Source organism: Nipponia nippon, unplaced genomic scaffold (genome assembly GCF_047370975.1).
Source record: "Nipponia nippon isolate SJK-2023a ecotype South Korea unplaced genomic scaffold, ASM4737097v1 scaffold_1, whole genome shotgun sequence".
Taxonomy (NCBI): Eukaryota; Metazoa; Chordata; class Aves; order Pelecaniformes; family Threskiornithidae; genus Nipponia; species Nipponia nippon.
Window position 1 is genome coordinate 166,642,661 of NW_028262290.1, and position 16,362 is coordinate 166,659,022.

The 16,362-nt window shown below is 55.1% G+C and overlaps 1 protein-coding gene across 10 annotated transcripts in view; it reads right to left on the bottom strand.

The window, feature by feature from the left end:
• Positions 1-432: 432 nt before the first annotated feature.
• The window catches only part of SCAP (SREBF chaperone), a 67,954-nt gene continuing 52,024 nt past the window's right edge, over positions 433-16,362 (bottom strand). For all 10 annotated transcript variants that reach the window (XM_087732588.1, XM_087732615.1, XM_087732573.1 and 7 more), the window contains 13 exons: positions 12,793-12,891; positions 12,137-12,355; positions 10,746-11,179; positions 9,821-10,015; positions 8,681-8,882; positions 7,667-7,782; positions 6,950-7,520; positions 5,783-5,868; positions 5,210-5,292; positions 4,058-4,224; positions 3,075-3,155; positions 1,943-2,149; positions 433-1,527 (listed from right to left, as the gene is read on the bottom strand). In XM_087732588.1, coding sequence (XP_087588714.1) covers positions 1,282-1,527; positions 1,943-2,149; positions 3,075-3,155; positions 4,058-4,224; positions 5,210-5,292; positions 5,783-5,868; positions 6,950-7,520; positions 7,667-7,782; positions 8,681-8,882; positions 9,821-10,015; positions 10,746-11,179; positions 12,137-12,355; positions 12,793-12,891 — 2,706 coding nt within the window. In that variant the 3' untranslated portion in view covers positions 433-1,281. The remainder of the gene's footprint in view (positions 1,528-1,942; positions 2,150-3,074; positions 3,156-4,057; positions 4,225-5,209; positions 5,293-5,782; positions 5,869-6,949; positions 7,521-7,666; positions 7,783-8,680; positions 8,883-9,820; positions 10,016-10,745; positions 11,180-12,136; positions 12,356-12,792; positions 12,892-16,362) is intronic.

A 16,362-nucleotide genomic window follows, 5' to 3' on the forward strand; every position in this document is an offset into this window, starting at 1 on the left:
CGGCAACTCGAGGCTCGTGCCCGCCCTGGGCTGGAGCGGGGCCCGTAGTGCAACTGGGGCGGGGAGCTGAGCCCCCCAGCGCGCCGTGGAGGGGGTCCTGGGGGATCGGCCCCCGTGCCTGGGGGTGCTGCCGGCCCAGGGCTGGGCGCTTTGGTCCCGCCGCTCCCCTGCCACGGCCCCCAGCGTCGGTCGGTCGGGCCGTCTGCCCCACTCCTGCAGGGAGGATGGGGGCAAGGGCTGCCTGCCCGCTCCCAACCTGAGCAAAGCCTCCTCTGGCCCTGCGGCGGGAGGAGGAGGAGGAGGAGGAGGAGGAAGGTGCTATTGCTGCAAACTGGGCGAAGGAGAAAGCCGGGAAGGGCGGCTGCGCGCGGGAGCGGGGCCGAGCCCCAGGGCTGGCTCTGCCACGGCGGCCTGGTGGAGCGAGGGCGGGCGCGCTGGCGCGCTGGCGTGGGCGCTGCCGGGCTGCTGCTCCCGCGCTCTCCTGCCATAATAAATAAATATATACAGCGTATAAATAAATAGGGCAGGGACTGCTGCAGCACGGAGCCCGCGAGGGGCAGGGCCAGCCCGGAGCAGGGCTCTAAGGCACGTGGAGGCCGAGCCAAGTGCCCGGGCGGGCCCAGCCCAGTCTTCCCCGGCGGTGGCGGCCGCACTCGGTGCCGGGGGCTCCCCGAGGGCTGGCAGCCACCTGCTGCTCCTCTCTGGCCTGGGGCTCGCGCTCGCAGCCGCTCCCGAGCCAGGCCGGGCCGTGCTCTGTGCCCCAGGAGCAGGTGTTGGGCTGGGCCGGCGGCTGCAGAGCCTCCTGCGGGCAGCACGGGCAGGCTCCAAGCAGCCATGGCCCCGTCGAGGCCTGTGAACGAGCTGGAACCTGCTGAGAGAGGGCTGGGCCCAGCTTAGCTCCACCAGTGCCAGGCAAGAGGCACCCACACTCCCCCAGCTCCGCACCACGCTCCAGCGCCCGCTGCCGTCGTTCAGGGTGCCGGAGCGGAGCCCGGCGCCCCAGCAACCGCAGAGAAGATGGAGGAAACGGGGAGAAGAGGCGGGCTTGGGCCCTGCAGGCTGTTGGGTGACAAGAGTCCAGTTGACGAGGAGGGAAGGCGACAGAGGCACGGACAGAGCGATGGAGCCGGCGTCCCCGTCCCCTCGCCCCACGGGCAGCGGCACGGCGCTGCCCAGAGCCCGCCCCTCCTCTGCCTGCACTGCCTTCAACTGCGGAAGGGGCCGGGGTGCCCCGTTCCACCTGCCTCGCTCCGCCCGGGCTCCAGCGCCTGCCCCTCCACCTCAGTCCAATTTCTCCAGCACCGAGGGTACGTAGACCAGGCTGAGCTCGCTCCCGAAGTTGCAGACGATGGCGGCATTCTCCAGCACGAGGATCTGCCGGGCGGGCTGCGACTCATTGCTCTTCCCCAGGTAGACGGTCTGGAGCAGGTCGCCGTAGCCGATGTCCCAGAAGGAGACGCAGCCCTGGCCTCCTGTCACCAGCAGGTTGTCGGAGATCACGCCCAGGCTGGCACCACAGCCCATCTCCTGCGTGGAACGAGAGCGTGTCAGAGCGCCAAGCCCCCGGCAGGCGTCCGGGCGGGAATTCCTCCGCGAGGGAGGGCAGCAGCCTGCCCGTGCCGCTTCTGCGGCCGCAGCCCTCGCCGTGGCCGGGAAGAGGCCGTTTAGCCGCAGTCCCTCTGCCAGCCCGGCCCCGCGGGTGCACACGTGCTGGAACGGGGCCACAGAGCCTGGCAGCCGGGAGCGCGCGGGCCGGCCAAGCAGCAGGTTTGGTCTTTTCGGAGGTCTCGCACATTATATTTACAAACAGGGAATTTTTCCAGTTTCAGTAGAGATCCCTTCACACTACGAGCCCAGCAGAGGTGGGCTGCGGGGTTTGGTGGGGTCCAGGAAAGCGCAGAAGCGCCCTTAAGCTTTCCCTGGCCGCTCCCCAGCTACCAACCTGCTGGATAGAATAGAGCTTGATCCCCGAGCTGCGGTCCCAGATGCTGATCACGTCGTCCAAGCCGCTGCTGATGACGCAGGACGTTGTGCAGGTGAGGGACGTGACGTCCCCTCGGTGGGCGTACATGTGGCTGACCTTGCTCCCCGTCAGCACGTCCCAAAGGCAGATGGCACCGTCCTGGCCTCCGCTCGCCAGCACCATCGTCTGCAGGGACACAGGCAGAACCAGGTCAGGAGCCTCAGCGGACAGGGCCTCTCCATCACAGCCCGGGGCTTCGCCGTGCCAGGGACACGGGAAGCCGCTGAACACACGGGCCAATTCCCTATACAAGCACTTCCAGTGCTCCGGGCACGCTCCCGGGCTGCAGGAGGTCACAGGAACGTGGGATGGAAAGGCGAACTGCCAGCTCGGTGGCGTCCCTGCCTTTGTACATGCGTTCGAGCAGGCTGGAGGTGACAAAACCCCCAGCCCACCAGGACTCCCAGTTGCAGAGAAACCTAAATTCAGTTAAACAGCGCTGGAAAGCACACGGGTGTGGCTCTCCTCCTTTCCCAGGGGAGCCAGCCCGCAAAGCCTCCCTGGGGGTCACCCCAGAGCAGGGCACGCTCGTTAGCCTCGCTCCCCTCTCCAGCCCTGGCCCCGCAGGCCAGGCACCCGCTCAGCTAAGCCTACGCTGCCTCTCGCGGGAGCCAGCCGGTCCCCAGGAGGGCAGGCCTTCACAGCGCAGGGAACGTTTCCCAGGCCAGTGTCAGCCCCTGCTCCCAGCTCTGCCGTCAGAGGCTCCCTGGCTCCAGAGCTGTGTTCAGAACAGGTGAGCCGGCAGCACGGGTACAGTGGGAATGGGGCTTTCCTGCTCCAAACAGGGCAGGGAGACAAACCGCCTCCAGGGAAAGGGAGTGCTGAGCTCGCGGTTAGCTGGATGGAAAAATAATGGTTCAGCTTGTAAGGCACACAGTGAGCACGCCGTTACAGCGGCCAGCGAACCCTCTGCGTCCTCAGAGAAGCACACATCAACTTCTCCACGTGCAAACCAGAAGAGAGTCCCAGCTGGGTCCCTCTGGCTGAAGCAGTGGCTCAGCAGCCATATATCAAGGACCTTCTTCCCGGTGCAGGCCCAGCCGCACGCTACCTGATCGATGTACACCGCTGTGATTGCGCCTGAGTGACCCTGCAGTGTGAACAAACAGCACGAGTCTTCGAGCCGGAACACCTGCAGGGCAGAAGGGGCAGACGTGAGTGTCCGTGGGGCAGCCGTGCTGCAGAACGCTCCCACCTGAGCCTCATCCCTCTTGCTAACGAAGCAACAGATCTCACTTTATTTTCCTTGCTGCCATCCCCCTCGCATGGCAGAGTCAGAGCCCGTCAGCGATTCAGGGCAGCGAGGTCACTGGATGCTGCTGCCAAGGGCAGGGGAAGAGGGTAATGCCTGTCGGGCAGCGACAGGGCAGGGAGGCGACGTGCACAGCTGAAGGGGACAGCTGCTGACGGAAGTGACAAGGGGAAGACTTGGATTAATTAATTAATTAATTGGATATTAGGAAAAATCCCTTCCCCGAAAGGGCTGTCAGGCCCTGGCCCAGGCTGCCCAGGGCAGGGGCTGAGTCCCCACCCCTGGAGGGATTGAAAAGCCGGGGAGATGTGGTGCTTGGGGACATGGTTTAGTGGTGGCCTTGGCAGTGACAGGTTAATGGTTGGACTCAATGGTATTAAAGAGCTTTTCCAACCCAAATGATGATTCTATGGTTAAGACAGGGGGCACCCCAGAACCCACACTTTGCTGTTCGTGAAGTCGCCCATCTCTAAGGCAGGAGGATCTCACGCTCTGCTTAGTAAGACACCTCTCACAGGGCTCTGGCCTTCTGCCTCCCCCGAGGAGCCCCATCCAGGCAGACGAACACAACACGGGGAGCTTCAGGAATGCACTGGATTGGACTCCAACCACCCCACCCCAAACTCTCGCCCACCTTTGTGCGTGTACACACGTCAGCTTTGCCCCCCCGCCCACGTACGAGCCAAGCTGACGTCCCACAACAACCGCAGGACGGATGAGCACCCGCACCCCACCCGTTACAGGGCAGCAGCGGCCGCAGACTGCAGCCGAGGACGCCTTACTCTCAGAGTGTGGTCCTGGCTCCCGGTGACCAGCCGTCCAGCCGCAGCCTTCAGCGCCGTGATCGGCTTCTGGTGGGCGCAGGACACGGTGTGGGTGAGCTGACACACGATGATGTCGTTGCTGCTGAACACAGGGGAGGACGGGATGCTGCTTCTGCTCGGGGCTCCTGCAGAGAGACGCGCAGGTAAAGTCCTCAGTGGAGCAGACACAGCCTTACACTCCAAGAACTAATATCATCCAGAAACGGTGGGATATCAGGGATGCCTGGATGCTGAACTTGAAGGAATTTGAACCTGGTCCTCCAAAGAGCCAAACATTCAGCAGTCTGGCTGACACCAACAGAAGCTACAGCCGCTCAGCGCTCAGGAACAACCGCAGCGAGGGTCTCCAACAGGGTCCTCAGCAGCAGAACTCCCTTCTACAGACCAGTGGCCCCTACACGGTAAGTCTGCAAGACTGAGGTCCCTGAAGCCCAAGAGCGCTGCGGTCGCCCTCATCAGAGAGGCAGAACAGAGAGCGGGGCACAAGAGTCTCTGCGCCCTACGGGGAAACATCATTTCCACAGCCAGTCCTTTCCTGCAGAGCCTGCTCCGCTTCCAGACCTACAGCTTGCGGATCCCAGAGCATCCCCCCAGGAATGCAACCATTCTCCCGGAGCAAGGCCAGGGCTTCTCTCCCCTCCAGGCCGCTCCAGAACCAAAGGAGCCACTGCACTGCAAACCAGTTAGCACCACACATGAGTTTTGTGCGTGTCGTGGTTGCGCCGAGGCCCCAAGCTGTATTGTGGTTGTGCGGGGCTACGTGGTGTGCAAACAAGTGAGAACAGCCCTTGCTGAAGGAGAAAATAAGTGAGAAGTGGGAGAGAAAAGAGGTACGGGGCAGAGCTGACCCTGGAACACATGCCTCAGCCTCCGCACTGGAGAAAACCAGCACTCGAGACGCTCTCCCTGCCCAGGGAATTCCCAAAGTACTCCTCGCCTCTCCGCACCAGCTGGTTCGGCACCCTGCAGCACAGGGTGCTTTGAGAGGAGCATTATTACAAGAGCTTATGAAGCGGGTGCGAGGAAGAGTCAGCTGCAAGAAGGCGAGGGAAGAGGAAAGGGCTTGGTGGAGCTCAGAGCGGCGCCCAGCATGCTGGGACGCTTGCTTACCTCGGAACTGCAGGTGGTTCAAGGACGTGTGTGTCTCCAGTGAAAAGAAATCTAAAGAGCCGTTCAACCGGGCAGCGACGATCCTGAGGGAGAAACGCAAGGACGTGAGGAGCGGCCCTTCCCCGCTCCCACAGGGCGAGGAGCCCTGAGACCAGACGCCTTCCGAGGCAGAGCACAAAGCACGCAGGCTCCCCCTGTGAGGAGGCACTCCTGATTGCAAGGAAGGGGCTCGGAAATTATATTAAGCTCAGACCAGAGAATAAACTGGCAGGTGACAATGCCTCCTGAATACCAGCACACAGCCCCATCTCCCAGCCCTGAATTATTCTGGATATTCACCTACTAGAAAGACTGAATATCTGTATGAAGAACTGGCTGCTGAACAGACCTGGGCCCAGGAAAGCTCGCTCCACATGCCCAGCTCGAGAGGTGGACGCGTGAGAAGGAAGAGACTTCCCGGCTGAGCCTCTGCCATCTGGAGCTGCTGGACCTCGAGGGTCAGGGCTGGGGTCCTGGCTTACAGCACACGTCCTCCTCCCCTCGCCGGAGATCACCGAGCACAAACGCAATTACCTGTTGTTCAGGAAGACGAGCGCTGTGATGCCAGATTGACCTTCATCGTTACTGCTGCGGAGGGTCCCCTCGATAGCATCCCAAACCTGGACGGAGAAGGGGTTAATGCTGTGATCCCGACCCTCGCAGATCGAGCAGTCGGTGATCCACAGAGGAGCTAACCTGTGCTGTGCCGCATATATCCCCTGCCCCCAGCTGTCCGATCTTAACGAAGGAGCCTGGAGGCAGCTCCCTTGGCACTGGTGATTACCATCATCGATATCCTTCTATCTTAAAGCAAAGCAGCAAGTTCTCAAGTGAACATCCTTTTGTTTGACAGCAGAAATGATGAATTGAATTCCTTTCTCTGAAGAAAATGCCCTAAGAGCTCTGAGGACCACAGCGCTGGCCGACCTCTCGCCAGGGACACGACCCGCACGGTGTGGTGTGCTGGGACTGGAGGTCTGTCCAGCGTTGCACAACACGGGGCTCCCCACAACGGGAGGGACGTAAGATCACGCTATCCTCTTTTTTCTTCTACTGTTACTGCCAATGAATGGTATTTTAATCAATACTTCACAATCTGCATGCCTTTCTTACTGGGGTCACAACGAACGCTAGCCCCGCGCGCCACACGCGCCCTGCGGCAGCACGGGCTCCTGCTGCACGTCCCCAGCTCTGCAGCACCCCTCTTCGCTCCTGGAAGCCCCACATCTGCCCTGTTCTGAGCACAAAGTGCTCCGGATTTTGAAGCAACGTCAGGTACCTGAGCTCAAAAGCGTATTTAAAGGACAAAGAAAAACAATGGAGTGGCCTGCCTCTGTCTTTGCTGGGAAGAATGAGAGCTGCCCACGTGGAGCAGAGGTCAAAAATCATTAAAAATTTTATTTCAAAATGTGTTTGTTTAAAAAAAAACCCCACATTTATTTTGAAGGAAAAATTCTGACTTCATTTCCAAAAATGAAATTAAACTAATTCTGAAAGTTTCTCATTGGAGATTTAAAATTTCCAATTAAAATTTGCTTCAAAACCCGTATCATTCCTATAGAATTCCGATTAATTTTACCTTATTTCATGACTGACCAGTAACACCGCTCAATGACACGGCAATCTTTAAGCTGCGTCAGTCTTAAAGAGCCGCTGGCAGCTCAGCCAGTGCCTGGGCTGGCGGCGAGCCTCGCTCCTCACCTCCAGCTTCCCGTTGCTCCGGCCGGCCACAATCAGGTTCCCTTGCAGGTCCAGGCTCCAGACAGAGCTCTCCAAGTCTCCTCCCCAGGTAGGAAGCGGTGACGATTTGTCAAATCCCGTAAAAGACTCATCCCCCAGGCTCCTTCTGCGGCCGCTGCAGCCTCCCTCCTCGCTCCCGCAGCCCATGGAGCGGGGACTGCTGCTCCCCGCACAGAAGCCAGCCTGCCCGTGCGGGGCTGAGAGGCCGGTGAAGTTCATGCAGTTGGAGGTGCTGTGCTCTTCGTACACTTTGCCAACCAGGCTGCTGAAGTCATACCCGGTCTCCTTCTGGCGACCGCCCACAGCACGGAGCCGCGTCTCCGACTCGGCCACCTTCACCTGCTCAGAGAAGTTTGTGTCAATGAGAGACGTGAGGTCTGGCTGGTCGCAGAAAAGCGGAGGCTGGGGAGGGCTGAGCATCCTTTTGAGCTGGTGACTGTTCTCAAAAGAGTCGTCCAGACCATTCTTGCCATCTGGACTATGATCCCAGCTTTCCTGGTAATCAAAGATGCCGCTGCTGTCTCTTCGCAACCTAAAACACAGCAATAAAAGCTCAGTCCTCCCACCCCTCCTGTCGGAGAGGGCCGATTTCTTACAGAGGGGTTTGCACCAGCTGCTGAGCAGTGACTGCGGAGGGACCTGCCCGCAGCTGAAGGACTTGGTACTGACACCACTTACCTCGGCTTGGGAATAATGGTGAGGCAGTCGCCAGTCTGAGCATCCCACACGCGGATCTGGCCCACCAGGCAGCAGCTGACAAGCAGCATCCCATCGCTAGCCAGACATTCAATGTCCTGGGAAGGAAGAACAAGCACAGCTGAGCGCGTAGCCCTACTGAGGCCTCTGGACTCTGACAATCACCTTGCGTGCGGCTGAGGAACGACATAGGTGATAAATTGTATGTCAAAACTACATGGCTGGCTTAGCAACCTAGGGATAGTCTGAGAACATGAGTGCATCTTTGCCCAGAGCCCTAGATGGGCGCTAGACTGCTGCAAATCAAACAGACTCTGTCTGCCGTCCCTTTCCCTGACGAAGTATGGCCCAAAGAGATGGTAGGATCAGGAACAGAGGCGCAGCTTCTCTGGAAGACATGGCCTGGCATTTCAAACTCCATCTGACTGGGTGCCTGAGTGCTTTGTTTCATCTCAGAATAGGAAGAAACATCTTTCCCCTCGAGAAAAATGAGCAAACTGAGCAGCAGCGCACTTCTGTGCAAACCCAGGGATACTTTTGGCACTGGAAACATTTAACAGCCCAAACCTATGCACTAACTTTTGGGAAGCAGGGAAAAAAAGGATCCAGTAGACATTAAATATCAGGAATCTAGGGCTACCTCAGCAAAGAAGGCTGGATCAGCCCAGCCAACAAAAGCCAACAGCTGGCTACACAGAGGAGGTAATAACAGCAATTGCAAGAAGCTCAGAGCTCAGGAAGAAATGGAAAAGTCCTACAGGAAACTTCATGCTACAATATCCTAATATATATATATACATATAGATAGATAGATAGATAGATTGATCGATCTCCTTCGCCCCAGCTGTTAGCCTCCACAGCTGCATTATGCTAAGGCTGCACAGCCGGTCTGTCCTCCGTGCCCCGTGTTATTTAAATACCACAAAGAAATCCGAAGACGTGTGGTGCGAGTCAGTAAAACGCCTTTCTTGTAAGGACTGCAGCCGTCCGACCTACCATGAGGTGACCCCTGAGAACCAAGGGGACGATCTCAGTCTCAGGCGGGGAGTAGCCGTAATCGTCACAGGGCAGGTCCCCCCTCTTCCTCCTGCTGTGAGAGAGCCCGTTCTGCCCATAGTTCTTGGGGCAGAACACTCTGTACAGGCAGAAGAGCAGGAGAACCAGGATAATGCCCGAGGCCAGACCCAGAGCAGCCACCCTGGTGGAAGAGACAAACAGACACAAAGACAAAAAGAAGGTGAGATAAAAGATGCAATTACTAGTCCACAAATAGAGTTTGAAAAATATTGTGAAAGTATTACACATGTTGCCGGTCTAAATTCTTCAGCCGAGAAAAATTTCCAACAAGCTATAGTGATTTGTGGAAAATTAAAGGGGTTTCTTAATGGGAAAATGTCAATTTTAACAAGATTTTCGGACTTTTCAATAAGGAAAATACATAGCAACTAAGACTTTAAGAAAAACGCTAGATGGGGCTCGGGATAATATAAGGTGCGCTCAACACAGCCAAAGGAGAAGTGCAGATTCAGAGGGCAAGCTGGGAGCCTGTCTTCTCCGTAGGAAAGGAAGGTCCCTGCTTGCATGAGAGTTTGATCGAACACCCAATAAAGCGTTATGGAATCACTATGTTTATTCCCAAAGATGAACTCCTGTTGCTGTTACCCAGCCATAAACCCCATAATGCATCATGTGTGGTGCCAGGAGTAACAGTTTTAGCATCACCAAACCATGCAATTAAAATACGTCTGAGCTTAATCTTCAAAATGCACGGCTAATTGCACAACGGCTACTGGATTATAACGAAGACTTGCATACGTATCAAGTCTGTGGGCCGTTTGTCCATAGGCATCGATACATATCGACAAGCAGCTCCCACCACCAGCAACGTGAGCGAACAACCTGGGCTGCACACACCATCTCCTGCCAGGGAACTCGGAAAAACCAGTGCCAGGAGAGATTAATTTAACGCTGCGCTAGCTGAGCTGGAGCGTCCCGAGCATTACAGGGTTTTGCACTGAAGCTTTACAAATATTTTTTTGGTTTCCCCCCAGGAGAAGGGCCAAACCGCCAAAGAGCGACCCGTGTCTCCAAGGGCGTTAAGGCACGGTCAGAAGGCTGTGTCAAGGACTCTCTTACTTGTAAAGGGTGACATCCTGGTGCCCATGCAGCTTGGAGGAGGCTTGGTCGGGCTGAGCTTCAGCATTCAGCTTCCCACCGCTTGAAGATAAGAAAGGGTGGTAGCGGTTAGCCTCCTGGGGATGCCGTACTTCTAAGGCCTCTTGTGGGTTCAGGTACAGCGTGACAGGGATCGCTGGAAGGATGCTGATGTATCTGAAGGAATGGAAAGATGAGGATAGCTGAGGAACAACAAACGCAAAAGACACAAAAATCCTAATAGGTTACCCGGCCCATCTTCTCACGAGCAGCCAAGGCAGGCCTCAGCCTGTACTTTCAGTCCAGTACTTTCAGGTATTCTAAACTACAGACCTCTTTTGAAATATTCTTCTCTAAGGATATTTCCCAGGTCTTAACCCTTAACTCTGTGGAAGAGGTTAAGAGCCAACAGTGGAATGAACTACTGATGAGATCAAATAGATCACACAGATTTAACTAAGGATATAACGATCCGGTCCAGCTGCCTGTACACTGCAGGCCAGGAGACCTCACCAAGAAGTTTCTTCAGCTCAGATGTCCTGAGATGTCCTCAGATGTCCTATCCCTCCCATGTACCATCCCCATCACTTACAGATGATCATATATTGTTTTACTAAATTCTAAACGTCACCTCCAGGGCAAAGGAAGACAGCAAGCAAGTCAGACACCCAAAGGCACAGAGAGAAACACAACCCTTATTCTCAGACAAACAGTCCTGGAGAGTTTGGTACCTCTGCACCACACAGGAGGGCCCGTTTAATCGTCTCCTCCTGAAGACACATTTACAGTAAACCACGTGGAACATAGATTATCTAACTCAGAAGGATGAAGGACAGGAGAAAGAAGAACGCTTGGGGCCAGTTCCGCAATTCAAAGTGCCTGCAGCACTCGACGCCAGCCCACTTGCCTTTTGGCCAGAGTGATATTGTAGTAGCTGAAGAGTGATGGCCAGTGTCTGAAGGAAAGCTTCCTCCAAATCTCCTCATCCTCTGCTCCCCAGGTAACCTCTGCTTCAGCTCCAAGCTCCATCTGTCCGTTCCCTTTGCCCTCTGGTCCGTGGGCCCAAGTGTGCTGGTTTGTCTCCAGCCTGCTCAGGGACTCCAGCCCTGACTTCTGCTCACGCTGCTGCGTCTGGTTTTCCGACAGCTGTATGGGGTCCGATGGGAAGACTGAGAGATCAATCTTGGGGTCGCCAGCAGGCAGGACCCCTCCAGGAACAGGCATAGGAGGCAGACCTGCTTCACCCAAAGGACTTTGTTCGGTGACCTGTGATGTGAGGTAGGTGCGGAGACCAGCAGGATCCGTGTAAACCAGGATTCCAATCCAGATCACCGTCCCAGCCTACATGCGATGAGCAAGGAGACAAGCTCGTTTAGCACATGGCCTTCACGCTCCGCCTCCAGCACCTCGTCAGCAGCATCCCCACCACGGGTACGCCCTGCACGCAGTTATGGTCTTACTCCCGGCAGACACTTACCCTCTAAGAGGGCTGGGAGAGGTTGCACAGCACGCACAAACACTCAACACCACTATTCTGTGAGCCGCCAGACTCTACCTGATGGTGGGAACCCCACTTTGCCACCCAAATGCACGGCAGGGAAGAGACTCCTTGCTGGCGGCCGGGACCAGCACGTCTGCCACCCTCCAGCAGGGCCAGAAAGGCTTAATTCAACGTTCTGGCTCATGAACCCTGCAACACCTACTGCAGCAGCCACGGTTCACAGACTGGTGTATTAATTTAACTTAAACTGCCATCAGTGTTAGTTGACAGCAAGTCTGGGCTGTGGTTTGTAGAGCCGAGGAACACACGCGTTCCCCCGCTTCCACTATAGACCCCCAGAAGAGAGATGGGGGAGACGAGTAGGGGCAGTAACTGCTGTAACCGCTGCAGTTACACCTGCAAAAGGAAAAGCCTTCGTCTTTCTACTGTAGCAAAATATCTCCATGTCTTTAGTCCACATTATCTGCAGAACAAAACATGCTTTCTGCTCTGTAAACATCTCTTTCCACTCATACAGTCCTTGAAAATCTGCTTATATAAAAGCAGATTTTTGTCTCAAAGCAAATATCAGAAAATTACCTGCTACCACCCAAACATCATGCAAAGAGCAGAGCCCTGGAGCTAATGCACGCAGAGCGATGTTCTTGGGAAGTATTTCTTGAACTGTATTTACCACGGGGCAGGGGAACAAGGACATGTGAAAATGTTGGGCTTTTTTTCCCCTCCCAGAAGCCCTTTTGGATTGGGTTAGCGTCCAGCAGGAAGGGGCACCAGATAACAACCACCACATGGCATACCATGATGAGCCTCTGGGCCAGCCGGGTCCTGGCGAAGAAGTAGATCACCCGCAGCCTCTTTGGCAGGCGCAGATTCCTGAAAGACGACGGCTGCAGGGTGATGGTGTGGGGGGTGGCAGGTCGCATAGCTGGCTGGCGTTCGTAGCGCTGAGAGCGGCTGACAGGCTTCGCTGGGGGCATGCAAGCTTCTGCTGGCAACCGTTTGTTCAGATCAGCGAGCTGCCAAGAGAAAAGCAAACGCCTGAGAGCTGTGGTGATGAGGTCCCTCAAGGGAAATGCGTGCACAGTCAGCTACCTTTGATATGTGCCTACGTCTGAATTCCCACCTTCACCCTCGAGTCAATCTGTCCCAGCTTCTCTCCAGCACACACTCTCTTCTTCGCCCGGCCACGGTCATCTGTTCATGACCATGTCTCCTTCCAGCCCATTTACCCCAAATCTGCACGTTTATACACCTGAGGGTGTCTTGTCCCCTCAAGCGTCCTGTCCCTAACCCCTGCCTATGCGTAACCAAGCAAGTACTGCCCCGGAACTTTTACGGCTCAGTCTCTTCTGTTTAGAGAGTGAAAATCACGGGGTGTGCTTCCTTTAATCCCTCCACAACAGCAGAGAAGGAAGACCCGAGGAAAAGCCCTGTGTTCTTGGCCCTTCCTTACCTCCATACGGCGAATGTCAATGGACAGCACGGTAGTGAAGAAAAACATCTGCAGAAAGAAGTCAGACACCAGGCCGACCACAGCGAAGAGGCAGAACTCCTGCAGACAGGACACACGGATTAGCTACGGCAGCTGCGGAGACAAGGCTAAATATTTCAACTTCAGAAAAAGGGAAAGTCAGCAAACTCTTGCCCAGAGTGGCGGCCTGAGTCTATTTTACTGACAAATCCTATTATTGATATGTTGTAATGGTTGAGAGTTTAGTGCTAGAAAAAGTCCGCGTGAGAACTCAAGAGCATATTTATTCAGGTTTGCATTCTTTGTACTTCTTAGCCATAAAACATCAAAGCCCTGAAGGAAAAACCAGCAGAGGATGTTTTCCCAGTTCACAAAGCCGTGGCAGGGCTGCAGCCGGAGCTCTCAGCGTTCCAGTCACAAAGCCAAACAGCCTCCGACGGCGACAGTTTCCTGCACTTTACCAATAAACCTCAGCCCTGATTTAAAATTCCGCCAGGAACACAGGTTGCTCCAGAACTGGATCACTCTCTAACCAAAGACAGACCACTGTAGTCGCTGTACATCTGTGTACTTGTTTGTAGCCATTCTCCAGGGCCCCAGCTAAACCATTTCTGCTTAAATCACACTTTTGGTTAATGTATATTTGATGGGCAAATTTCATTCCTATGCCCCTGGAAGAAAAGTCCCATACCCACTCTCAGAGGTCTCTAACCACCACGTATATGGGAAACAACGTTTGCAAAAGCTGGTGTTTCCTAAACTTGCTGTAATGCTCCACTTTCCCCAGCAGGTGCCATTGCAGAAATAAGGACTAAAAGATTCTGTCCAGCCGCAGAAATGCAGTCAGCTCCCAGATCATCCCTATAAAACAAACGCACGCTCTCACCCCAATCCCCATGAGTGCTGAGTGCCGCCCCCTCTCCCCCACTACATTCAAAACCTCACAGCAACATAGAATTAAAGTACTTTTGAGAGGCGTTTTGTTTCCCTTGGAGCTACGAATCTCTGTCAGGACCCAAAAAGGATCCAGTAAACATGGAGAGACCAGTAAAGCTGAACGTCAGCAGGAGTAAAAACCTTAGGCTAAACAACAGATTAAAGACTCTGGCCCTCACTTGCAGAACTGAGCTGGCAAACCCCCTGCCACTCGCTGCCCGCCTGCTGGTGCCCCAGGCCTGGCATTCTCACCACCTGCAGCCCAAGCCGGGACACATCCACCTAAGGGGAAGGAGAGAGGCCGTAGAGATTCACTTCTTTCGTCCCCCTCCTTCCTATGTCTGCCCCAGCTTCTTGCATAAGGCTGGAGCCCAATATCAGCACGGCGAAATGAAAAGAGAGAGCGTGAAAGGCTATGCGAAGCCTCTAAACAAACCTTGAAGCCCCCCCATCCTGTCCCAACTGTTCTCAAAACATAAGCAGTCAACTGCTTGTTATTTCAAAACCAGTGCGATAGGAAACGAGATAACGCACCGAGGCAGCCGCCCCTCCCCAAACCCCCCCACGACAGCAGCACGAGGAAGCAGGTTCTCATCAGGTTTTTCTCTTTAGCCCCTTCCCCAACATCTGACAGGAGGTTTTGGGAGCAGAGGGATGAAAACACAACACAGGTTCCTCTCTCCAGGAGAAAACCAGAAGGAAAGCAATGTCCATCTGGATTTCACCCAGGCCTCGGCAAACACAGGCTCCACAGACAGCAGATATTAATTCTGTTAATACCTCTACTTACTCCACTTAGGATTAGAGACATCTGGCCCTGGAAATCTAAAATCTTCTTATAGTTGGATACTGCACACCCTATGGCAAACCCCAAAGCGATTTCAGTGGGCGCAGGACTGGGCTCTCAGCGTACAAGGCAGTGGAGAGGAGATGGGAAGCACAGGATGAGCGCTCAGCACGCAGCCCTGCAGCACCTCAGGACCATCGACAGTGACACTGCGCCGGGAGAAGAGGGCTCTCCACCCACCTGCAATGCCCGCCAAGAGGATTTCAGTACTGCTCACAATTACGAGGGATTTAAAGTGGATGCACAATTGTCATCTGAAGCCAAACTCTATTTTAGGACAAGGAGAGCGACGGAAAACATAGAAAATTCCCTTCTGCTAAACGAGCTGGGCTGCCAAGGAGTAACTGAGAAAAACGACAGACCCATTACAGCCCCTGGGGCAGGTGAGAGTCTTCAGCAAAGAAATGCCTCCCTCTTCCGTTATTCCCTGCGCCAGACAGCACCTGAACGACCCAGCACCGCACTGCTCCCTCTGACGGCCCGGAGCAAAGGTCCCTGCCAGATTCACGCAGCCTGGCTCTTTCTGCCAGATGCCTTGGACTCTGCAAGGCGAGTACAGCGCATTATCTGTGCAGTGTCCTTGGCTCGCAGGGACGGAGATAAGAGACATACGCCAGGCTCCAGCAGAGCAGCTGTCAGTCTCTAACAGACAGCATCCCTGCGAGATTCTTCTTCTGGAGAAAGCAAGCAGCCAAGGAAAGACAGGATCACAGAGAGAGCAGAGAGTGGATGTCACCACATGTGCCAGAACGCTGTAATAAACAGGAGTACTTTAATAGAGGTTACACGGGGGTGGGGGCACGGTGTCACTTCTTCCCATGGCTCGGCTGACACTTACACAGCTCTGCCCCGTCCCTTTTACCACACTCCTTTATCTCCTGCAATCAGTGCACCCTGCAAGCTACAGAGATAGCAGAGTGCAAAAAGAAAGTGCCCTGTCCCAGCGGCATCCACGCGACGGGCTGCTGGCACTACACTTGCTTCACAGGTACTGTCAAGCTTCACTTTCTGAGGTCAAGCAGCGCAGCAATGAAACCGAGGCCAAAAGGCCGTATGAACAAGCCCAATTTAGACCCAAAGGATGGCTCATGCCAGCGGCTGAGCTGAGCAATCTCTGCCATCAGCTTCAAATAAAAAAATTAGGCCACAACAGGTAGCTGGCTGTAGCCTGGGGAATTCTACTATAGCTCCTCTCTTGCTGTCCTCCGGGATACTGAGAGAGGTTCACGAACTGTCAAGTTCAGCCTGGAATGCTCCAGTCCACCCTGGATGTTTAATCTTCTTAGATTATAACGCGCTTTAATCTGCAGTCTCTCCTGGTGACTCCCCAGTGTTAAAGCAAGGATATACACAACCCTCCCCTCTCCCCGCAGGTCACGCGTGGCCAGCGAGCACCCAGTGAGCGCCCAGAGTAGCCTCCAGCCATGTAGATGCTGGGGTGCTCCTGCCTTTGCTTGCTGACTGCGCCTTCTAGAAACTTCCAGAGACAAGAGGCTGACGTCTGGCTGCAGAGGTGCTGTGGAACTGGCGATGAGGATTTGTCTAGGCAGTACTTTTGTTCACGTAGCTCACCAGGCACAAGCTCTGCTTGGTCAAGGATCAGAAATCAAATGGCGTCAGCTTCCTGATGCAACTCAGCAAGCACAGTCCTGAAAAGGAGACTGTGCAGCAGAGAAAGTAACACACTGCGAGGCAGAAGACGCTATTTTCAGCGCTACACAGACCCAACAGCATGGCCCCTGACAGATCATTCGACCTTGAGCTTTCAG